This window comes from Aristolochia californica, unplaced genomic scaffold, assembly GCF_029961685.1.
Source record: "Aristolochia californica isolate CCGP_79_NKW_82.1479 unplaced genomic scaffold, dmAriCali1.0.hap1 SCAF_10, whole genome shotgun sequence".
In the NCBI taxonomy this organism is placed as follows: Eukaryota; Viridiplantae; Streptophyta; class Magnoliopsida; order Piperales; family Aristolochiaceae; genus Aristolochia; species Aristolochia californica.
In genome coordinates, this window is record NW_027181771.1 from 28479853 (window position 1) to 28506088 (window position 26236).

General features: G+C 36.6%; 2 protein-coding genes across 2 annotated transcripts; one reads left to right on the forward strand and one right to left on the reverse strand.

The window, feature by feature from the left end:
- The first annotated feature begins 771 nt into the window (after window positions 1-771).
- LOC137935053 (proteasome subunit beta type-2-A) lies at window positions 772-9111 on the forward strand. The gene is made up of 4 exons (XM_068779697.1): window positions 772-950; window positions 6144-6314; window positions 6422-6545; window positions 8599-9111. The coding sequence occupies exons 2-4, from the start codon at window positions 6157-6159 to the stop codon at window positions 8923-8925; spliced, it is 609 nt and encodes a 202-aa protein (XP_068635798.1). The 5' UTR covers window positions 772-950; window positions 6144-6156; the 3' UTR covers window positions 8926-9111.
- Window positions 9112-14517: 5406 nt separating this feature from the next.
- Window positions 14518-26171, reverse strand: LOC137941905 (uncharacterized). The gene is made up of 5 exons (XM_068787521.1): window positions 26081-26171; window positions 15680-17525; window positions 15361-15565; window positions 15007-15197; window positions 14518-14922 (listed from the first exon to the last, which is right to left on the reverse strand). Exons 2-5 carry the CDS (start codon window positions 17523-17525, stop codon window positions 14852-14854), a joined length of 2313 nt encoding a protein of 770 aa, XP_068643622.1. The 5' UTR covers window positions 26081-26171; the 3' UTR covers window positions 14518-14851.
- Between the last annotated feature and the right edge of the window lie 65 nt (window positions 26172-26236).

Genomic DNA, 26236 nt, shown 5'->3' on the forward strand with positions numbered 1-26236 from the left:
TATTTTTATTTATTGAGTATATTTATTTTGTAATTACTTTATTAAATTAGTGATTTAATAGTTATAATTAAAATATTGTTAAAGTTAATATTTGATAAATTGTTTTTGTTTAATTGTCCCATTGTTATAATTAATTAAACCAATGGTTTTAAATTTTGTGGCAATATATTATTAATTAATAATACATAAAAATATATATTATGTTATTGATAAAATTATATATATATTTATTATTTTTATTTTTATTACTATATAAATTAGTGATTTTTAATGTTTAAATATATCTTATGTTATTAAAAATAATTTATATATTTATTATATTCGTTAATGTTATTTTTTAATTAATTTATTTTTTTATAATTTATTCTAGTCACACATAATTATTATATTAATTTATAATAAACTATAATTATTAAGTAATATAATATAGTCTTTCATTAATTAGTTTATTAATATATTTTAATACTACATATTAAATCACTTATAAGTGTATTAACCATATTTATTTTGGTTAATTATATATTTAAGTATATGTTCTATTTAAGTATATTATAAAAATTATTCATTCTCTTGTTTATATAATCTTTTTCATTTCAGGAGAATATATTTTTCAGCGCATTTGAATTTGTCCATAAAAGATAAATTAAAGTTAACTAAAATTTTAACTTAACCCTAACCCCCACCCCCATCCCCACGTAAGGTAGGGTAAGCTCAAACTTGTCGGAGCACTCGATGCGACCTCTTTATATCTTTCACTTGTAATATTGCGCCAGTAGATCGTTTGGGTGTATTTCTGGCCACGGAGGTGCTAATTAAATCTTTTATTCACGCGTCGACTTTCCTCTTTCCTCTTCCCCACGCCACCATTCACCCTCATTACTTAACCGTGCCCTAGAAAGCCAGCGAAATTCGTTCGTTCCTTTGGTTTACTCTCGACGTTTTGTTCGCAGGTACTCTTTTGAAACTCTCTCGCATCTGTGTGATCTCTCTCTGTTCTCATCTCTCTCCCCTTCTCATAAATAACATATTTTCTATGGTCTCGGTATCTCTGATTTCTTTGATAACTTTGATGTTGGTTCTTCGGAATATGTTTCTTTTCAATAATGTATGGCATGACCGCAGTTGAAGAGATTTTTTGCGGTTTGAGATTCTTTTGCAGTAATTTGTAAACTGTTGTGATGGTTTTGTCAAACCACGATAAGATATGCAATTGCACTGTATTCAAAAACTGCTTGTAATGGTTAAAAAAACCTGTTATCAAATGAGGATTTGAATTGATACATTTTCATTTTCACCGAGTAAGTGTGAGCTTTGTCCTAATACTTTCTCATTTTGTACTCCATTTGTTTCTCAACTAGTGTGCTTCTTCATATGAATTTGGATGATTCCTAATTAACTTTAATGTTTTTTCACTGGTGTATGTGAAAGGTGAGCGATGAGAAAGCTGTTAGTAGTCGTCTGTAATATCTGTTGGTTTACAAGTGCAAGTTGAACGATGAGTAAGCTGTTAGTAGTCGTCTGTTATATCTGTTGGTTTGCAAGTGCAAGGTGAACGATGAGTAAGCTGTTAGTAGTCGTCTGTTGTATCTGTTGGTTTATAAATTGCCTCTTTTTGGGTCTACTAGCATCTTTGCCATCTGGACTTGGTGTACATGTTTTCTTCTGCTTTATGGACGGCCATATGAATACTTATGTACTTTTACACTGTATGAGTTTACAAGAAAAAAACTCGAGAAACACAAAGGGAGAGGGTGTTACCAACAGTCAGATGTTTCCGGGTTGCTCCCTCCCTCTCCAAAGCATCAGCTATGCTAGGGGGGCTTTTAGGAGTATGCTGCCATAAGATGTTTCAGCCGTTACATCTATCTTCAAATCATCAAAATACTACAAGAAATGGCTCAGTGGCCTTTTATCTTTTATTCTTAGTTTTTTTTTTTTTGCTTCTGATTTTCTTATTTTTTACTTATCTCCTCCTGGATGGAGCCCTCTCTATCAATTGAATCCCTTTTTTATTGTAAAAAAAAAAAAAAAAAATACACTGTAGGAGTTCACTTCAGGATCCTTTTTTTTTTTTTTTTTTTAACTTACTGATCCATTTACTCTGGTTCTTAAAATAAACCTAAAATCTTATTACCTTTTATTTTTTATATTCTTATTCTGGTGACAATATATTGACCCATATACTGTGTGGGTATGAGTTGAATTTGGGGACAGATGTAATGTTGAATTTCCACCCCTCCAAAAAATGACTGGTTGAGATTAGGAGGCCTCTCTCCAAATAATAAGTCAGGATCCTCCTAGCCATTATATTTTTGGGATTCTCCCATAATAATCTCTCATATTCTGAAAACTGGTTTGAGACATGGCACACTTACAACCCTAAATGGTGTGACCTTTTATCCACCTGCGTTTTGCCTCATGTCTAGGCCTAAATACAGGACCTGGCCCGAGATGCGGTAAACGTAAAATGGATCACAGGGAACATAATGGATCATATTGAACAGACATTCGAAACAATGATGATAATCACAAGAGAAACACTTGGGATTTGCTATAAAACCGTGTAAGGACTGAAATTAGGTGGAAACAAGGTAGGGAAAAGCTAATGGAATTTAGATTGGAATTAAGATGAGGGGATGAGAAGAATAAAAGAAGAGTAACAGAAAGAGAAGTTGTAGGAAACAAAGTTAGGGTTCATCCAACATACTGGTTCGACCCTCCACTCCCTCTTATTTATTACTGAATCTGTTGGTGAATCTGTTAGTGAGTAATTGCAATTATACTATTATTGCAAGACTAAAATAATAGAGCCATAAGTGTTATGACTAAATTGCCCTTACCATTAACATGAAAATAATATTACTAATCTAAAGATCTATTTTAAAACTTTTTTTTAAGGGAACAGTTTGTTTTTTAAAATAACAAATTTCTCCCACATAAAAATCCTCTCATCGCAGCATGAAGGATTTACAGCCAGCACTAAAAACTAATGATTTACTGTTCCTGGCTGGAGCTAAAGATATGTATAATATTATATAAGTATAATCGTCGATATGGTCATATTTCTCTTCAAAGTGCTCTGACTACTACACTCAACATGAAAAAAAATATTGCTAATCTAAAAATCTTTTCTAGAACTATGTATTTTTTTTATTTTTAGAGAACACTGTCTTTAAAAACAACAAATTTCTCCTACAAACAAACTCCCTCATCACTGCATGAAGGAATAACAGCCAGAAGTAAAAAACTAGTAACTTACTGCTCCTTGCTAGAACAAAAGTTATGTATAGTACTATAAAGTATAATCATCTATATGGTTATGTTTCTGTTCTATATGGCTAGAGTTATGTATAATACTATAAGGTGCAATTGTCAAATAGATAAATAGCTTCAACTTAGCAGTTTGATTTCTTTTGGGGACAGAGCTGCAAATCAGGCTTCAGGTATTCCTGGTAATACCTCCATTGAGACTTTGGACCTCCTTACCGGTGCTGAGACGTGCAACAACAGAGCCAGTGATGCCACGAATTACCTTTCCCTGGCTTCAACTCTAGTAGTCAAAGATTTTCTTTCTTTTTCTGTATAGGACATAAAGAGGAAGGTCACCATGGCTTGGATGGAAGTTTGTTTGAGTTGAGGTCCAGGAATCCAACACAAAAATAAACTTAATTATGAATTGGGTAATATCCCAAACTTGAACCTGGATTATTTACTGCATGAGTCAGTTGGGTGATTATTGATGGGTAGGGCTTGGTTTGGGTATTTGAGGCTTCCACTCAGCAGCTTGATTTTTTTGGGAACAGAGAGCTTCTCAATCAGGCTCCAGTTATTCCTGATAATTCCTCCATTAAGAGTTTGGAATTCCTTACTGTTGGTGAGCCATGCAAGAATGGAGCTTGATGCCACTGATTACCTTTTCCTGGCTTCAACTCTAGTAGTCAAAGAGTTTCTTTCTTTTGCTGTGAAAGACATAAAGAGGATGGTTACTATGGCTTGGATGACATGTTGTTTGAGGTCAGGTGCTGGGATCCAATGCAAACATAAACTTGAACATGAACTGGGAAATATCCCCAAGTTGAACCTGGACTATTTATTGCATGAGTCAGTAGGATGATGATTGATGGATTGGGTTTGGTTTGGGTGCTTGATTCTTCGTTGGAATTACTAATTTATGTTTCAGGATCCAAGAGATATACTGAGACACCATTTGTAAATTCTTTCTTGAATTTCATTTGTGGCATTTAATCTATCTGTATTAGATGATTCATTGACAGGATCCAAGAGATATATTGATATTCTCTATGAAGAAAAAAATATAATGAGATTCTAATGTTTTGGGGCGGTCTCTGGCAAAAGAGGGGGGAGGAAATCTTTCCCCTGTTGATCTGCCAATCTCATCTCCCATTTTTCCTCATTGGCAGAGGAGGGGCCCTGCCTCCTTGCTGTCCATGGTGGGGAAGCCAGGCCCTCTGTTCCCTTGGTCCTGACAGCCTAGAGGGGAAGTCAATGCCCCCTCCCCCTTTCTTCTTGCTTCTAGTTTGCATGGGGGAAGGTATGGTGGCTGGCAGACCTGGCCGAGTCAGCTGGTGTTGTCTGGGTTTATGTGTTTTTACGCCCTGGTGAAGGGACTAGCCCTGGTTGAACCTGGTTCAACTGGCTGGTCTGAGTTTATGTGCTTTTAGCCTCTATGTTCTCGTGATTGTCACTTTGTGGTAATATGATTTGTAATGGGTTTCTTGTTTTTCTGATATAGAAATTATTTGGGAGTGGATGAGTTTTTGAATGGAACCCCCATTTTATGTAGTACAGAAATCATCTGCCATAGAATTAATTGCTTCTCTTACTAATTCATCAAAAAGAAAACTTGTAAATAGAATACCTTTTTGTTTATCTTAATGGGGTTCAATTACTCACTCATCATCATGTAAAATGCTATGTTCTCTAAGTTTGCTGTGTATCTAGAACTCCATCATTTAAGAGCAGGAAGTGTTGGAACTCTCTTCCCTCCTATGTTTGCTTCCATGTTTTGACGATGTCAGTATGTCTAATAGGTTCAGGATTGCTGCGTAGTTAGAACTCCACCATATGCGAGCAGGATGTTTTTGAGATGCCTCATTGTTTATCTTAGTGGTGTTCTACTCTATGCTCAACCTATCATGTGATATTCTAAATTATCTAAGTTTGCTGCGTAGTTAGAACTCCACCATATGCGAGCAGGATGTTTTTGAGCTTTGTGGGTTATTAACATCTCTTTTTGACATTTCTTGTTCCGGCATCTCTCTTGTCTTTCCAGTTTGTTTTTACCTCGTATCTCCTTTCCTCTGTTATATCATGATTTCCGTTTTTCCTTCTCTCTCTCTGTCTTGTATAAATCTTGATGTAATTTTTTTTAAGTGAGATCCTGGTTTCTTTCTTTTTATCTCGATCTCTCCATGATTCTTTTCTTGTCTTTTATGAGGTGTCACTATACAAAAAGAAATTATATGAGGTGTCTTCCATCCTCTTCCCTTTGTTTATTTTCAAATTTGCGCTAAATATCAATGTCTGAAATGACCTCAATTATGAGGTTTTGCTCTTCAGTCTTAGATTCTTTTATATCAATTTGTTATTTTTGTGTTTTTGTCGAAAAAACATTCATAAGATGTGAAGTAGCTCATGCTCCAAGGCTGCTCATCATCATCATGTGTAAATGCCCACTATCAAGTGGTGGAGATTCCATATCTTGAACTGATACATCCTCCTGTAAGTGGTGTAAGTTGGATAAGTCATATTTGATTTAATTTGTCTTGTGGTGTTTCTTGAATGGCAGGATGATATGAGTGATAAAAGAAGAAACAGAGAATTCACAAATTCAAAAAATTAAAAAAAAAAAAAAAACTAAAATGGCCTGATTGTGTTGAATACATTACCAGATTTTCCCTGCTCTTGGTTACATTGAAGATCTAGATTAGAAGGTTGGTTGGGCTTTTTATCTTGACTTTTAAAGAGGGCTGGTTGTCCCGTGTAGACAAAGAAGACATTTTTCTGCCAGAAAAATCCTTGAGCAAGTGCCAAATATTAGTGAGGGTTTTTCACTTATTCTCTCCTTCTGACATCATAGTACTTATTCTTCTTCTACTTCTTTTTGTTTATGGTTTGTATAGTTAGAAACTCGAAATGGAGTGTGTCTTCGGACTGGTTGGTAATGGCTTTGCTTTGATAGTAGCTGATTCCTCAGCAGTACACAGCATTCTTGTGCACAAGTCCAATGAGGACAAGATCATGGTCCTTGATTCTCATAAGCTTCTTGGTGCCAGTGGAGAAGGCGGTGATAGGTATCTACTATTTCTCTTCAAACTACTCTAGCATGACAAAGAAAATCTAGAGTAATGATGTTTGTTTATTCTCTTTTTGTTTCTTCATAGATGCTGGGTTTTTTCAGGGTCCAGTTTACAGAATACATACAGAAGAATGTGCATCTATATCAATTTCGAAATGGCATCCCTTTAACGACAGCTGCAGCAGCTAATTTCACTCGAGGTGAACTTGCCACTGCCTTAAGGAAGGTCTGTTTATCTTTTATCTTTTTCTGTTTTTCTGTTTGTTATGTAATTGTCCTTAGTTACTAATGATCGAGTGAGCTTGATACCTTTTGCTTTATTTTAAGAATATTTCCATATCTAGTTGTCAAGTTTGTTCAATTCCTATAACAACCGGAGGAGATTTTTTTTAATGAATTTATTTTTGTAAGGAGTGACTTTAAATATATAATGCCATGATATTAGTTTGACCTAATTGATTGGAGGATAAACATTACTTATATTTAAAGATTTTATTTGAAAATACTATGTAGAAGTATCCTTTCTTCTTCCTCCTTTTCCTATTAAAAAACAGTAAATGTTATAGAACTTCCTTTGCTCTGAACCTTGAAACTCCTGCTACTCCTTTGATGTGGCTTCTGACTGTCTCCTGCAAGCTTGTTAAGTGGCCTAACATAGATAGAGGGTGGTTAACCCTGGTCGCCTGGTGCGAGTGTTTCTTGTCTGTTTTTTGGGCATTTTTTAGCTTCTAACTTTAATTTATAATGCCACGATATTTGTTTGACCTAATTGGTTGAAGGATAAACAATACTTATGTTTAGAGATTTTATTTGAAAATACTATGTAGAAGTATCCTTTCTTCTTCTTCCTTTTCCTTATTAAAAAACAGTAAATATTACAGAATTTCCTTGCTCTGAACCTTAAAACTCCAGCACTCCCTTGATGTGGCTTCTGACTGTCTCCTGCAAGCTCGTTAAGTGGCCTAACATGGATAGAGGATGGTTAACCCTGGTGGCCTGGTGCGAGTGTTTGTTATCTGTTTTTTGGGCATTTTTTAGCTTCTTACTTTAATTTATAATGCCATGATATTAGTTTGACCTAATTGATTGAAGGATAAACAATACTTATGTTTAGAGATTTTATTTGAAAATACTATGTAGAAGTATCCTTTCTTTTTCTTCCTTTTCCTATTTAAAAACAATAAATATTACAGAATTTCCTTTGCTCTGAACAATTAAAACTCCTGCTACTCCCTTGATGTGGCTCCTGACTGTCTCCTGACTATCTCCTGCAAGCTTGTTAAGTGGTCTAACATAGATAGAGGGTGGTTAACCCTGGTGGCCTGGTGCGAGTGTTTCTCGTCTTTTTTTTGGGGGGGCATTTTTTGCTTCTTACTTTTGTTCTTAATTTGAATACATGAACATCGTGTGACCAATTTGATGAACCTAGTAGTAGTCACATTGTTGGTATGATTTTGCCACTCGGATCAGGATAGCCAATTTTGATTGATGCAAACTGATTATTCTAGGGATAGGTTGAATTTCATAATTTATGATGGGTTTCGGATGAAAAACTATAACCTGACTAGACATTGAGGCTTGTTAATTTTGATGACTCTCACAGTCACTTGCAAGCGGACTTTGCTCATGATTATGCAAGCCAGTTATGCTGGCTAATCTGGGTTAATTTAAGTCTGCTTACCCAGTGGATTTTGTTATATTGGAGGTTTCTGAGTTTTTTACCTTTTTCTGTTGTATGAATTTAATTCTACTTTGGTGAGTTGGAGTTAGCCTTTTACACTCGAGCCAGCTCAAAACAGATCCACCCTTGATTTTGTTCTATTTCTTTCTGTTCTTATTGTGGTTCTTGGAATGTAGAAGAAATCCAGTGCCTCAAATTTCAGTTGTTGACTATAGCTCTAGAGACCACCTTTATTTGGTTTTCCAGGGAAAGTGGGGTGAATTTGCTTCCACAAAGTTCAATTGTTGATGATAGCCTCTAGAATGACCTTTTTTTTGTTGAATGGAAGAAATTTACTTATGCTTGAGGAGAAGGGGAATATTGATGTTGTGGAAGCTTCATTCAAGTTATTGGGCACATTGGTGTTTTATTTCTTGTTGATTTCAATGTGATTTTGATTTTGATGGTTTTTGTACAGGGAATGTTCATGCATGTATTTCAATATGAACACAGTGCCTGATCTGATTAGGGATAAGACTGAGCTAATTGCTTTTGTTTTGGGTTCTGTGTACCACTTTGTTTTCTTTCAAGCTTGAGCCTGTCAATTGGTTTTATGCAGAGCCCATACTTTGTGAACCTTCTCTTGGCTGGTTACGACAAGGAGACTGGTCCTTCCCTATACTACATTGACTACATTGCAACTCTTCACAAGATTGAGAAAGGTGCATTTGGGTATGGATCTTACTTCTCATTGGCATTGATGGATCGACACTATCACTCTGGGATGACAGTAGAAGAAGCTATTGATCTGGTTGACAAATGCATCCTGGAAATTCGTTCCAGATTAGTTGTGGCTCCACCAAATTTTGTAATCAAAATTGTTGACAAGGATGGTGCGAGAGAATATGCTTGGCGTGAGTCAGTTAAAGATGTTAGTGGGGCTTAGAGAGTTGTTGCTTGTTTGAGAATCTATGGGAACTCTTTTGCAAACGATGATTAATTTGGAACAGTGTTTAAACCATCTTTTAGGCTTTGTGAGGCTCTATCATGCTGTCAAATGGCTGCTACGCCAACCAATTGAACCAATGTAAGTTTCTTCGCAATTTTATATGATTAGACATACTGTTTTACATGTCCAATTCTCCCCCAATGCTATTGGTTAAGGGCAAAATTACACCTATTGAAGGATTTTAGATTAGATTCCAGTTTTATCCGTATACCAAGTGTAAAGTAAAGGAATTGGACAAAACATGCCCAATCACCCGGTTATTTGTCTGACAGGAGTTAGAAATGTGGTAGTAGCATCATGAGATAGTTTAATGACAGTTTTTTTTTTCTTCGGTTCAAATGCTGTAGATGACGTTTTTAGACGTATCTGAAATTTTACCCATATTAAATATTTCATATTTGTAGTATTTTTATGTGTATTCATTATCTATAACAACAATTCAACTCCTTGTCGACCAATAGTCTTCTTTACAAACAATATGGTGCACCCCAAGGGGAGACTCTAGCTCGAATAAATCCTTTATCCACACTAGCATGATATGCAACTAACCGGTCCATACTTATAATCACATCAAAATATCCTATATACAATAATATTATGCGCACTTCCATTTCCTCCTCATTCGCTTTCACCATTTAGGATTTGCAGACTAATTGAGTACAGACCCTACTACCAATTGGTGTTGATACCACAAGCTCCTATTTCAGTTTCTAGGGTTTCTTGTGAAATTTTGGCAGAAAAAGCTTTCAATACAAACAAATGAAGTAATACTTGATAGCTAAGTGTTGAGAAATGGAAAGCGAACCTTCTATGACCGTTTTAGAGACATAAACATCTTGCTTGGAAAATGCAATGACTCTCCCCTTGAGTGTTACGTGTTTGAGTCATACTATCCATCCTTTGTTGCAACAATTGTGGTTGAGTTCTCCACAATTAAAACAAGCTCATATCTCCCATCGATAGGGCCTTCCTCTATGTTGCCTTCCACATTTGGAGCAGCCTTCTACTATTACATCTCCCTTGCTCATTTTCTACTCAGGTTGTGCCAATCGTGGTCTCTTGAGCAATTCTTGCCCTTTCTGCCACTTGTGTTGATCCGGACGAGTGGTCCTCCATTCTGGGACCCTTTCGAATCTCTTTCTACGATTAGTACTCGGTCAACAACCTTAGCATAAGTGGGGGAGCTTCAAGGCAGAAATCTTGCTTCTAAACAATGGTTGAAGTCCTCTTTCGAACATTCGAGCTTGAACCACTGCCATACTACCTTGTAGCAGCTCCAGAAACTCCACCGATTCTCTTGAGCGCTATCCGAAAAGTATTTAACCAAAAATACTTTCATAAACTTCTCCCAAGATACATAATCCTTAGCCCTTGGGCTAACGCCCATGAGTTTTTCGCTTCACCTTCTAACATGAACACTGCCAACAAGACCCTTAGTTTGTCTTGTCATTCCATAACTTCAAAAATCTTCTCCAATTTTGCCAGTCATTGTTCTACCTCAATTGGTTCCCCACTACTTTTAAATGATGGTGGATTCCACTTTTTAAATCTGTCTAGGGTATTCATGGACCCAGCCAAAATTACTTGTTATATACTTGTTGTCATAGTCTCTAGTGCTTTAAAGACATTTTTCAAGCGGCTAGCCGTCTATCATGGTGACACCTATAACAACACATTAGTATTTTTAAATCGTCCTTCTTCATACATGCCTATCTTAACCAATGCTCTAATACCAAATGTTATACCCTACTACACTCCAACGAATTTGTGAAATAATGAACCATAGGGACAAAAAGATTTTTTGTTCTCGATGTTCCTCTAGTGGTAGTCATCGCCTAAAAACCCTAGCTTGGAAAATTTTCAGCTATTACGCTCAAATAGTTGGAAAATTACAAAGAGATTCTAGTTCTTTTCAGCCACGTATAGCTCAATAGACGATTTTTATACAACCCAATCTCCCCAAGAGATTGTTGCTAGATTCTAGTTCTAGTTAACCCTTTATATGTAGATTATCAACTTCTAGATGAACCATCCACAAATACATAAAAGAAATGGAAAATTTTACACCCTTACGTGGAGATACGCTTCCCCTGGAGAGATTTCAAGCTTCCTCCTCCTTTGTAACATGTTGTAGAATTATCAATGAGCTTGTACTATTATGCGTGCAAGGATGATTGAAAGAGATAAGTTTTTTCAAAGGTGGATCACCCTCTTTCTCTCTAAAGCACTTTTGAAAGGGAATTTGCAAGATAAAGTTTTTTCGCTTGAATGTATGCCAATAAATGTTCATGCCTTTCTTTACTCACCATTTGGTGAGGTATTTATAGCTTCCCAAACTCAAACTTGTCGTTATTTGCCCATGAGCAAAAATCAGACGTTGATTGATCGATCAACCAATCATAAAGACCATTTCTCTGTAAGACAATGACTTATTGATCAATGGATTGATCGATCGATATGTTATTGTTGCTCCAAAAAAGTTAAGTTGATCGATCATTGCTAGTGGTTGATCAATCAATTGAGATTCCCTTCGATTGTGCAATACAAGTATGATCGATCAATGTATTTTTATTTGATCCATCATGCTTGAAGTCACTTTTTGTCAAGGTTTTAACTGATTGATCAATCTGGTGGGATGATCGATCATTCCATATTAATTCAAGTTTCCTAGACAATTATGATCGATCAATCTTTGTGGGATGATCGATCATGCGTTATAGCATGAAATGGTCATGTCTGGAATGATCGATCAATCGGCTATGGTTGATCAATTATGTTTTATATTTCTGTCATACATAGTTATGGATGATCAATCATAGTCAGTGACTGATCTATCATTCCAATGTCAGATAAAAGTGTATATATTTATAAAGCATGAAAATTTCTCACTAAGTTTTTTAACTTGTTTCTAAGTGATATGTATGATAAGTTTATATGTTTGCCTATTGAAGCTTAAACTCGAGTCTTCACGTTGACTTCTTCCTTACGGGTGCTTCTTTAAGATATGTTTTTCATTTTGTGCTTGAGGTCTTTATTTTGGCTTTGAAGCTTTAAACCTTGAGATGCTCTCGAAGGTTAAATATTTGAAATACTAGATTTGCAAGTTATTAGGTCAATTAAATTTTATTATCATAAAAAACAATGTGGGAATCAACCTATGGTCAACACTTATCGTCTATAAAGGTAATAAAATATATTTTTCCTCTTCTAGTCAAAATACCACTCATCTCACAGATATCATTATGCATGAGGTCTCGTAATTCAGAGACTATTCGTTGATTTAAATGATTTTCTAGGTTGTTTTGATTTGAGACATATCTCACAATTATTTTTTAATTATATTATTTTTGGATATTAAATCTAAGTTCATCATTCTTTTTATAGTGTTTATATTTACGTGTCCAAGTCTATTGTGACATAAATCAAAAGAATCCACTAACATGACATAAGATAACATTTTATTCTCATTAATACTCAATAGAAATTACATTTAATTTAAATAACGAATAAAAAACATAACACTTCCCTAGAAAATACCTAGTCTTGGTAATTACAACCTTATTTGTCTCAAACACTAATTTTTAGCCTAGTTGACTCAGAAGAAAATCGCTAACAAGATTTTTGCATACGTTTGACATGTACCATACATTGTGAGGAGTAAGAGTGCTCTCAAATGTAAATTTCAACTCTACTTCTGTTTCACCGATCACTTGAGCAACATTGGTATTGCCCAATGTCATAGTTCTCCCATGACCTCCTGGTAAGAAGAAAAAAAAGAAATATTAGAATAAATATAGATGATTGCTCCTGTGTCAATCCACCAATCAGTTGAATTAAATGTCAGATTTATCTCTAAGTTAGTTGTAACTAACTTGTCATTGGTTCCAGCTAACCTAGTTTGATTATCATGTTTGCCTGAGGAGTCGTAATATCATCCTACCCTTTGTCTTTCCCCTTTTATGCTTCTAAAATATTTAGTAAAGTGACCCAATTTTTCACAGAAATAACATGTCATCTTGTTCTGATCCTTCTAAAATTTCTGTTTAGACTTACCAAGGTATTATTGGGTTTTTTCCTTTGTGAAGTTAGTCTTCTTGGATTATATCAAATTTACTTTTTAACTACTTATGAACCACTACCCAAAATTTTGTGTATGTTTTTTTTTTTTTTCTTCACTTTGAATTAAAACCAACACTTTGTCTAATGAGGAAGTTCTCTTTTATGCTTCATTTGGAGTTTGAAGTCCAACCATGATGGTGGAAGGTTGTTTTTGAAAACATATGCTTGAATTGTGTCATCTTCAGGAATACCCTTGGCCATGATTTTAGTAATAATATTTTGAATTACATGTGCTTGATTGATCACCAAATTTTCATCTACTATCATGTAGGTGAAATACTCTCCTATAAAAAAACTTATTTAGACTTAACTTGTAAATCTCTCACAGTTTTCGTATCTGAGTATATATCATATAAACTATAGCTTAGAGCACTAAGTATTAACCAATGACACAAATAATCATCCTTATCATAAATTGCATTTAGCTCACGATCTCCTCAACTTATGTTCTTCAGAGTTACTTACGATAATTTCATAAACTATATTCTAAGGTTGTTAACCAATATTCTATTCTTTTCTATCGTGTAGAAAAATATTTTCCAACAAATGGTTCAGGTTTTAGTGTTTTATTTACTAAGTTCTCGTTTTTCCCTACATTAATATTCTAAAAGTCTGAATATCTTTCAAAATTGTTGAAAATAATAATAAAAATCTTAAACCCAAATTAATTTCGTTGTCGATGTGTGCTCATGTCTTTGAAAGAGATTTTTTTTGCCCTCTTAGTTGTGATTTTTCCTCTTTTTTCTCTCCATGTCAACCTTTCAACCTCTCTAAAGAACGTGAAGAACACTTGCAAAGGAAAATCCACCCTGATCAAGGGTCTGGATATGTAACTATATGATATAACCATTCAAATCTGTAACTCATCTAATCTATATCCACATGTGAGGCTCACAAACACAGACATGTGTTCATGCCAAGTCGTGCATGAGACCACACACTCGTGCGTGCATGCATGTTTCATAGACATGAGTGTATGTCTCACACACGTGATTAAAGATGTAAGAAGCACCTAGGCTTAATTCTCTCTACTTCAATCACGATGCCACCAAAATTCTGATGCAGGGGTGTAACCAATGGTTTAAATGAATTAGAAGGGAGACGAGACAGAGGCCAAGAGACCCACCGAGAAGGATTTAACAAACCCAAAAGTCCTATTTTGAGATTAATGTTGTAGCCGGATGAATAATAGCAGCCTGCTTCACCTCTGCAATGGACCCAACGCATAAAACAAGGATGAGTTTTTCATTGACTGCAATGGATGAGAATGAGTTTCTTCGAAAATCCCATCTAGGGTTGAAATAAAGAAAGAATTAAGCCTTAAAAGCTTAAAAAGCTCAGTTTAAGTATAAATATTATTCAATGTACTGCGGCTCCTCTCCAGGACTCAACAACCAGGAGAGAGCTTACAAAAACTAGAGAGACAAGCAAGAGGCAGAGTTTTGACAAGGAAAACTGAAACAAAAAATCAAGCTATCCAAGTAATTAAGAAGCCATAAGAGTTCCATTTCCAGGTTTCCTACTGCAAGCAATTAGATAAAATTGTATTTATAATTCAAAGCTCGTCTATAAGAATTCCTCTGCCAATGAACAACCCACCCCCACCTACTATATCGGAGAAATTAATCAGCACAGGCTTCTTATCTATTTAATTACAACTGCTGACCCCCCTTCAACTACCTTCGCTCCCTTGGCATATTAATTTACAATCTTTACAGCTGCTCTTATTCTCTTTATCATCCAACTAAATTCTACCATCATCTTCACCACCCATTTCATCTTTGCCTCCTGTATATATCTCTTCATCTTCATATCCTGGATCATTGTTCGGTTCATATTATTAATTATATTATGTTACTCCAGATAATACAAGTGTTCAAAACCCAGATATAGAAATACCTGAAACTAGGCCAACAGGGTCCTCATCATTTGCTGATGCTAAGTTTGCCCCAGTAGCCACAGGTTGATCGAGTGCGGTCCAACCTAAATCTAAATCTCCTTCTCCCTCAGACAATTCTTCCATAACCCAACCTTCCAAAATATCCATTTTGTCAAAGGCGATAGGGTCTGAAAGCTCTTTCTTGCATCGTCTGCAATGTTTGGCAACAGACAGAATAGTTTAGCTCATAGGACTGATTCATGATAATCATATATAACAGAAACTTGGCAAGCCCAACTGGTTGAACCACTCATACTAACTCCAGTTACACTTCATTGCCAAGGAATAAAAGTGTTTCCAATTCCAATACATACCTTTCCTGCAAACGCAGATTATACTGCACAAAAACAAGGTCCTTGAGCCTTTGATGTTCCAAGCGGTTTTTTATCTGGCTATGAATTTGCTCTAAAGGAATATGATCACGATGAAACCCACTTGCACTGCAAGTTTGACTAAGAATACGTATGGCCAATCGTGTCAAATTTGGGCAACTCCCTCCATAAGTAGACCACCAATCGGCTGAGGAGCTCAAAATATTTCAGACAGATATTAGTTATTTAAAAAAATATTCTTAAGATTATAACTCAAAACAAAATAGTTACTTGGCTTAGGAATTTAGCAACATGTTTCAACCTGGAGGTAAGGAATATCTTGCCCTATCTGCAATCTTGCGTCCAAAATCTCCGGCAGCATTTTTGTATGAACTCAACTCTTTGTTAATTTTGTCTTGAACTTTCGTATCAGGGACTAATCTTTCTATACAGTCCAACACCCCAGACATAATCTCATTATGCACTTCACCTTTAATGCTATAAAAGAATTGTGGATTGAGGAAGAAACCCGCCGCATGGAGAGGCCTATGGATTAGTGAGTCCCACTGTGAGTCAATAATATTCCAATAAAGCATGTACTCTGCTTTGCTTTTCAGTTCATTCTTTATCGCTTCTTTCACCCGATACATACTTTCAAATATGTACCCCATGGCAGGCCTCTCATCACTATTGACCATCTTCAACACTCGAAGAAGAGGCTCTGTAAGATTTACAATCGTTGTGCACTGAGACCAAAATGGATCACTCACAACAAGTCCACTTGCAACAATACCACCTCGTGACTTGGAGTATTGGCAATCAACCCATTCCTGTGAAGCAAACATGGCCTTCAGGTTATCTTTCAGAGCCACCATGTTGTGCAATGCAAAAAAGTTTGTGGCAGCACGGGAAATGGAAGGCAGTAGCAGTTCTTTTCCATCAGTAAACTTTCTCATCATATTCAAAACCATGCTATGGTTGTAGATAAATCTTGTTATTGCTTGTGCATGATCGATAGTTGCACTTATCTTTTGTATTTTCTCAAATTCCTCCAGCATGAAGTTTACACATCGAGCAGTACAAGGAGTCCAAAACATGGTGGGGAAAGTCTCAGTTAATCTCTTTCCTGCAATAACGTGAATCTCAGCATTGTTTGTAATTACTTGAATTACATTTTTAATGCCAACTTCTTCCACCACTTGCTTTAGTAATTCATAAAGTGCATCAGCAGACTCAACTATATCTGATGCATCAACAGATTTCAGGAACATTGTTCCTTCTGGACAATAAATGAGAAAGTTTATAAGAACTCTGCCATTCAAGGTTGTCCATTCATCAGCCACAATAGAACATCCTGTCCTTCCCCACATCACCTTATACTGCTCCAAAATGTTATTTGCTTCCTCAATCGAATTCTTCAAGATGGAACCCCTGAGATCATGATATGTAGGCCCTTCAAGGCCTGGTCCCGCAGACACTAGAGCATCCACCATCCGTTGGAAATACACTGAATTCACAGCGTCCAAGGGTATTCCAGCATCATAGAGAAACCTGCCAACTGCCATATTTGCTTGGTCCTTGAGCATTTGATCTTTTGCCTTAGACAGTCCTGAATCAACTCTTCCAACAGTATCAGCATCAGTAATCATTGGCAATGGATGAGGAGCAGGAAGAGGAGGAGGAGGAGAAGTGAGTTTTGGCCTCCCTCTTTTTCTTTTCTCTGAAGTTTTAGCATCCCCTTCTTCTTCTTTCTTTATTGGCAAGGCTGAAGTTGGATCAAGCCCATCAACAAGTAACTGGAGCCCAGTTTCCATTTCACCCTGATTTGCAAATGTATCCACCATACAGATAGGAGTTGGGTTAAGGCTGCCAACCTCCTCCACTAACTTCTGTTTCTTCTTTCTTTTTACGAGAGACCCCTCCAAGCTTTCTCGCATAAGTAGCTGCACTTCAGGCAGCACTCTCGGGCATCTGGATGCATTACCTTTTTGACCAGCAAGATGTTCTTTTATTCTATGAATACCTCCCCCTTGGAATATTTTCCCACAATAGATGCATTTGAGTTTTCTTCGCTCCCCATTCATGCTAAGAATCTGAACATGCTTCCAAGCAGGATCATGCTTTTGTGGATGACCCGGTACAGGTCCTGGCCCCTGCCTTGATGCCATCTAGAGTGTTTGAAAAGCATGACCACAACAATAAAATGATTTAATAAAAACATGGACGCAAGAGGTGTTTTCCCCCCATACTACTACTACAGAAGTTTTAAACGCTTAAACGAGTTTCCAATGTAATTCTTCAATGCTAAATATTCAAGTTACAAACATCAGCTAAACAGAAAATTACAAGCATGCCACCACTACAAGCTCCAAAGTAGTGTTCTTCCATCTTTGATACTTCCTATTTCAGTGAAACAAATTCTATACATTAATCACACTAGAATTCTTTAGATTTGATTGGAATGTTAGCACTCAGAAGTTGAGAAGAACTCCTCTGGCCCAACCAAAAAGAATACATATTAAGCGATGTCACATTGTTGGGCTCCAAACAGCTGAAAGTGAGAGCTTAGCCATAGAATCCACTTCACTGTAGGCTTCATGTTTGGTCATATTTGCATCCTGGAAACTATTATATGCATTGGCTCCAATTTTGATTTCAGATTAATGTTTAACCTCAAGCTATTGTATCTCTATAATTCTACTGAGGTCCCCCTCCAATAACTAAAGTAGGATAACAAATTACTTTGTGCCAGTAGCAAAAATTTTGCTTCTTTTTTCCCTTCCGAGCTTCCAAGCAAATAATAGCTAATTTCATACATGATTTTGAGGTTTCTTTTGACTTCAGAAATGCTAATATAAAAGCTTTACCAATAGGCAAAGAAGATATCTGAAGAACGAAGAAAAACAGAAAAAAATCAGATATGAAGAACCTTCATGAAAGATGGCACTAATCAGGCTTGCACATTGACAAAACCAAACCAACCTTCACACATGGTCATGCTTCTACTTGAAAATTTCTTAGAAAATGTGATTAGGGGCATTTTTTTGGTAATTCTATCCTTGTGCTACTTAACCCCAGTGGACTCACAGCAGTATAGGAAGTTAGTCTACAAGTCTGGCCTGTTTTTTGTTTAACTTATGACTTTACATTCAGTGTATTATGGGAGCCTGTACTACAGGGTATTTTTTGTCAATTGTCCCCTTTCTCACTTAAATGATATAAATACTGTTAGGAGTCAAGTTTAACCCATAAGGAGAGAAGCCTCCATCATGCTGCTTTTTCATCTCTCTCTCTCTCTCGCTCTTACCTTTTTTTCTCTTCTATTATTTCAATCTCTTACTTTTTCATAGTATCAAAATGATGTAGTTCAAACCTGGGAAGTTTTCTCCAGTTTTTTCTTCTCTCTCCTCAAGTTTCGATTCCTACAGAAGGATTCTTCATAGTTTCTTCTGTTGAATGAATAACGGTTAGATCTTTCCCCCTTTTGTGCCATAACCATCTGGTTTATGGTTTATATTGTTTATTGAGCAGTTTAATACACTACTGCTGCCCACAGAGGGTCATTTGATGATTTTATACTGATGTGCTGCTTGCATCATCCATCCTTTGCCTGTGTCATCCTTGTGTCAACCATGATTGTTGCTACTCTTCGATTTTTTGAATGTTGATTTGGTGGATTTGAAGATTGCTGGTATGCTGTTGTTGCTTTGATAGTATACTCTATTGTTGTGTGACATCTTTACGCCCTAAATCTGAGGTGTGTGGGGCTCACTTGATCTGCGCAGGCCGGATTAAATTTCTGCGGTCCTTTTTGAGATGATTAATTTATTGCAGCATTGCTTGTGCTTTGGTTTGGGGTTGTTAGGAGGTATAATGGCTGAATCTAGCAAGGCTATTGTTCCCAGTAAACCCAGTGAAAATTTAGATAATAGAGATTCTCACTCTATTCAGATTACCTCTGTGAAATTAAATAGACAGAATTATGTGAATTGATCCAGATCTGTTATTATGTTTTTAAAGGCGAAGTACCTTAAGGAAGATTCTCCTCATCCCATAATTGAGGATTGGAAGGCGAAATATAATCAAGTAATGATATGGCTGGTTAATAGAATGAAATTTAATGAGTTGTGGGACTTCCAAAGCAATATAGACTACACTTGTATCTATTTTTTCTCAAGAGAGTAATTTGTCCAAAGAATATGAATTATATGTGAAATATTTCAGAATGCAAAGGGGTGATCTACCAGTTACCAATTATTTTATAGAAATGTGAGGTGTTTTGTAGGAGATTAGTACTTTTCACCAATTTACCACTAATGCAGACGAACTTCGTAAAGAGAAGAATCATATTTAGATGGCTTGATTTCTCGATGGCCTTGGACCCGAGTATGATGCCATATAGGTCCAGCTAATGGCGAGTGATGATATATCGACTATTGAATAGGCTTTCAATAGTGTAATCCATACCGAAGGTGCAGTGGTTACTAAAAGTGAAAAAGATAATAAAACATCTAAAGCTATTGCTCTAAACCATAACTCTACCTCCAACAAGTATAAGGCTTCACAAGCTCTTGGGAGAAGTTGTAGAGACTTTTCCGCTTGAGAACATGGACATGGTGATAGAGGTGATAAAAAATGCGTCCACTGTGGTCGAACTTATCATTTTTTGGATAAGTGCTGAGAGAAAGTTGGTAAACAAACATGGGCTAATTCTACTACGACTAGAAGATAGATTATAACATATGCTAGACTACAAGAAGAAATCCAAAAAGTACTTCAGTGGTTGGGTCAATTGACTTCCATGTCCATTTCCTCCACTTCCAAAGAACACAATTCCTCCTTTAATGCAAGTGCGACCATGACAATGTTGAAATACATGTATAAGGGCATTTTGGTCATTTCCTTTATATGTGTGTTCCTCTAAGTATAACAGTAAGTTAGTCATCATAGTAGGAATTTATGTTTCAAGTTTCAAGTTATTCTAATAAGCATTTTGGAAGTTATTGCGTTTTATGTAATGAGGGGCATTATTAATACTGTCTTCTTTGTACTTAAGTGAGTTATTAAACAGAGAGAGCTTGACTTTTCCAGTCGTAATGATGGGGAACGGTTAATTAGAAATTTAATGTATCTGATTAGAAGATTGATTGAGTGGTGGGAAAGCTTCGTTGTTGGAAGGATAGAAGAAGAAGAAGAAGAACAGAGAGAAGGAAGAGAGATTTGAGAGGTAACAGGGAAATTTTCATTCATCAACTCATCAATGCTTCACCATTCAATTACAATCCACTAATAATAAAAATTCAAATTCACAATAGATAAATTGTCTCTCATAAAATCATGAAAGATAAAATAAAATAAAATAAAAATATTTTTTTTTTATAAAAACAAATAATCACCCAACCACAATGTGGTGGGTCCTGGTGGGCCCAATGCTTCCGAGTGTGCACTCGTGTGATTGGCAGCATACGGGTGTCCCTACCACCTAACAAGTGCAGCTTTAATGCACTCTTCCATCTCTCTCTTGCCTCTTCTTCTTTTCTCCTTCTTCCTTCTATTTCTCTACTTCTTTGATAATTTTTAGCAAGCATAGATATACAAGCACCGAATGTGTTTCATTCTCCATCCTGGATCATTGATTCAGGAAGCATCCACACATATGTTAGGTATCCCCACCTTATTTCAATCTATTACTCCTCAATCCTATCATATTATTATGTTGGCTGATGGATCCACCTCCCCAGTTCAGAGGATGGTATTTGTTCATACTACTACCTATATGTCCTTGAACTTTGTCTTATTTGTTCCCAAATTTTCTATAAACCTCTTGTTTTTTAGTAATATCACTAAATTTCTAAATTGCTCTATAATCTTTTTCCCTATTTCGTGTATTTTCCAAAATTTGCAAACAATGAGGACAATTGGTTTTGGGCATGAGAAAGGTGGACTCTTCTTTCTAGATAATGTATCTATTCCAAAGGGAATGACTTCGCAACAAGCAAGCCTCTGTATCTATGGCACCAGCACTAGAGACATCCATCACTAGTTAAACTTCATCAATCTTTTCATTTTTTGCCAGTTAGTCTTTCCTTGGCATGTCAATCATGTCAACTAGGGAAAAACTATAGAGCTAGTTTTCCAACAAGTCCAAGTCGGGGTTCTCGAGTATTTGAGTTAGTTCACTTTGATGTACAGAGCTTGTGTCAAGTCCCTAGTTTTTTTGGTTTCAAATATGTTCTCTTTTATAGACGATTTTAGCAGAGTTAGTTGGGTGTATCTCCTGAGGGAGAAATAATAAGTCATCGATGCATTCTTGAAGTTTTTCCATGAAGGAAAAAATCAATTTGGAGCTTCCATTCATACCTTTCAAACAAATAATGGTCTTTAAGTTTTTGAATCACAAGTTCACTACATTTTATGAACATCATGACATTAGCCACCAAACCTTCTGTGTATACCCTTCAGCAAATCAGGTTTATAGAAAGGAAAAATAGACCCTTACTTGAAGTTGCATGTACATTGTTGTTCCAAATGCATGTTCCTAAATCTTTTCGGGGCGATGCTTGTTAAGTTGAGTCCAAAGCCCATCCCAAAATGAATAGCCAACTTCGGAAATCTCTTTCTCAACTAATAAACTCAAGATCTTTGTACTCACTAATTCATGTGGGACTATTTTTTAATAATGTTGTTTCAACTTCATGTGTTTTTTATCAATTGTATGCCATCGTCTGTCTTGTAGGGAAATATTCCCATGCAAGTCTTACAACCGCATTGCAAACTTTTTTATGTCCCACCTTATGTGTTTGGATTTACTTGCTTTGTTCACTTATTTAATCACTTTGTTGATAAATTGTCTCCTTGTTCCCTTAAGGGTGTATTTTTGGTATATTCATGTCATCGAAAGGTATGTAAGTGTTATGATTCTATCACCCACAAGACATATGTGTCATCTGACTAGTCTCAATCTGTGACTCATCTACTTATGGATAGTCCATCACCTATAGCTATTATGAATGATCCAGGTACAGGTACCTCAACTTCATTACCTACAGCACTACAAGTGTATAGAAGATGATAATGCACTTGGTCACCAGCATTAGAAGTTCCATTGCACATGAAGCCTAGGTATATGAGGCCCCTATTCTAGACCGTCCATCATCCTCTTTGTCTGCAAACCCTATTACCTCTTATTTAGATCTAGCGATTGCCCTCTGAAAAGGCAAAAGGTCAGGTACTTCTCAGCAAATATCTACATATGTGTCTTTCGATTCTTTGTCACCTTCCTACAAATCCTTTCTCGTGATATTTCTCTGTTTTCTATACCTAATTCAGTGTAGGGTGCTAGCTTTACGCTAGTGGAAACAAACTATGAATGAGGAGATGAACGTTTTGATTTCTAGGGGACAAGAAGTCTATGTGACCCTCTTGCAGAAGCAGTTGTTCTGGGCTTCGTTGGGTGTACAAAATCAAGTATAAGACAAATGAGTGTATTGAACAATACAAAGCTCAGTTAGTCACAAAAGGGTACACTCTAATGTTTTGGAGTAGATGTGTTTGAAATCTTTTCTACGATTGCTCGACTTATTTCAATTCAAATTTTGATCTTAATGGCTATGAACAAATGGTAGCCATTACTTCAACTAGATATCAAAAATGCATTTTTTTTATGGAGATTTGTAGGAAGAGATCTATCTGGAGCAAGCTCCAGAGAATGTTGTTCGGGGGTAGGTAGGAAAGGTGCACCAATTGAAGAAGGTTATTTATGGCCATAAGTTGAGTCCTAGAGCGTGGTTTAAAACACCAAGGTGATTATAGAGTTTGGATTTTCTAGAAGTTATTGTGATAATTTTATATTTGTGCTACGAAGACAGTCATGTGTTATGGTTTTAGGAGTATATTGTCAAGAGGCTGGCCAATACAACTTAAAAGACTAGTCGTTTAAGTGCGGAAAACCAACCTAATCAAGAGAGGTGGACCGGAACCACCTCTGACACTCACCCCGCCCCTTACCGCTCCCCGTGGGATTCGAAGGCGGGACGTGCGGGACCTGACTTTGATACCATGTCAAGAGGTTGGCCAATACAACTTAAAAGACTAGTCGTTTAAGTGCGGAAAGACAACCTAATCAAGAGAGGTGGACTGGAACCACCTTTGACATATATGTGGATGATATTGTATTGTCTGGGAGTGTGACTATATGAGGATTTAGAAGGTCAAGGAGTATCTACCAAGACAATTTCAAACAAATGTTTTGGAACAATTGAAATATTTCCTTGGAATTGAAGTAGCCCAAAGTCAGAAAAGGATTTTCCTATCTTAAGAGAAATATGCATTGGATATGTTAAAGGAGTATGGGTTTCTGGATGCTCCTTCTGTAGATACACTCATGGAAGTTAATCATAGTTTTCGTGATGATCAAAGCCTTGAACTTAGGGGCACAACATAGTATAGACGGCTAGGTGGGAAGTTCCTTTGAAGTGAAGTGGTTCGGAGTGGTTCGTAGTTCATGGAATCCCCACACAAAATAAACTTAGAAGCTGCCCATAGAATTTTGAATTTAAAAGAAGCTCCTAGAAAGGGGTTGTGGTACATGTCTGATGACAAAGTTGATGTTATGGGATTTTTTGATGCTGGCTATATTGGATCTAAATTAGATAAAAGGTCTACAGCCAGATATTATTATTTTGCTGGAGGTAATTTAGTTGGTTGGAAGAGTAAAAAACAGAACATGGTAGCTAAATCAAGTGCAAAAGCCAAGTATAAAGCCATGACTCATACAGTTGTGAACTCTTTTGGGTAAGATCAGTTCTTGTTGAGATAGGGCTTTAAGTTAATGAGCCTATGGTCATGAAATATAATAATCAGGTGGTTATATTGATCACCTATAATCCAGTATTCCGTGAGAGGGCAAAACATATTAAGTAAATTGTCATTTATCCAATATGTTGTCATGAAATGGAAGACAATTACACCTCATGTAAAATCTTCTGAGCATATGATATTTTTTAACAAGCTGGCACTTTTAGATATTTATGTTCCAGCTTGAGTAGGAGTTTTAGACAATGTGATTAGGGGTATTTAAGTAATTCAACCCTTGCACCATCTACCTCTAGTGGACCGACAGAAGTATAAGAAGTTAATCTATAAGTCTGGCCCATTTTCTACTTATTTTATGAATTTATATTCAGCGTATTAAGGGCACATGTACTAAGGGGTATTTTTGTCATTTATTCCCTTTTCCACTTAAGTGATATAAATACAGTTAGGGGTCGTGTTTAACCCATAACAAAAGCAGCCTCCCTAACACTGCTTTTTCATCTTCTTCTCTCTCTGTCTTTCTTATTTCTTTTCTCTTTTATTATTTTGATCTCATACTTCTTCCAAATTAATCCGATTTAAACTTAATGACCTATACTAGAATTATGATAGATCAGGGCTTTCATGAAAACATACCCAATTGCGATTAGCAGGATCTGAGTCCAAGTTCAGCTCCTTATAATGGTCTGGGTCAGAGTTACTTCTTTTCTAACCCAAATAGGACCAGACACACAAGACATGAAGTTACTTTTGTGCAGCTACCCAACAGTCTCAAATGATACAACTGACATGAATGGATTTTTCAATTATGATTCCCATTAGATTGCATGTGATTACAAAGTATGATCCTTCAGAATTTATGTATTGGACTGCATGTGATCACACGGTAGGAACTTACAGAATTTACATAGCCCATTAACTATGTAAGGTGCACAAGTCAAAATGCCAACAAGAGGAAAAGTTCACAATGGAACATGTTTTTCACCGAATATGGCACAGTTTCCAGATAACCACGTCGAATGAGTATGCTTTAAGAAGCATACTAACTAGAAAGCTAGTAACATTTGCCAGGGATGGGTAAGTTGGAGATACTTACACATATAGTACGTATCATACAAGTATCAGCCACTGCTTATCAGATTCTAAGGTCCCAATACAATAAACAATACTGAGACGGTCACCCCTACTTAGAGAAGATAAAGTTCATCCAATTGAGGCCCCACTAGGACCAAATTTAGAATCCAATCATGATTCGAATGGGTCACCGAGACATGGGTTGACCCGATTCACGGCCCACCAGATAAACACCGCGGGCGTGATCTCCTTAAGAGCCGGCCGGAGGTCAATAAAAGGATAGTCGGTTCTGCAACCCAACCGGACGTCAGTGATGGTCTGATTGACAGTGGGTTGTGGACTTCTTGAAAACTTGCATTGGGCTATAATTGGCGACAAAGGCCCATAACCTACTAAAGCGTCTTCACCGGGGAGGGCAGCCTATTATCGACTTTCTTCCGCACGCCTCTGTTATAATTTATTGTGACCGATCTGCTCAACAGGACCATCATAAGACGTTACCAGAGATGAGAAGATACATCTCTCGATCAGCGCGAACAAGAGAATGGTAATCAGATCCACTCTCAGGCGACAAGTACGATTGTCTTATTTGCCGCAAACTTTCCAAGCCACATCGTCTTCATGTGGTTCCCGCATCAAGCGTCTGAGTTTCTAGGTTTTGACCTTGCTGAATCTTAATTGGTATACAAGAATTATGACTTTTCAGGATTTACCAAAAGTAAAACGCACTATCTCCAGAAGTACGAGAACAGAGAACGGTTTTGTCGAAATGAAATAGAAAACAGAAACTCAGATACCGTAAAACTAATGATTTTCAGTTAAAAAGAAGGCTTGCCTTGAAATCGAAGCGCTTGCGCCGTCAGCTTCAAACACCCGGAGGAGGAGAAGAGAATCCCTTCTGGAGAGGGTCGGGTTTTCTGAGGGAAACGGGTTTTTTTGCGTGACCTAAACGAGAGAAGGGGCGGGTTCGACAGAATGTATATAACCCGCA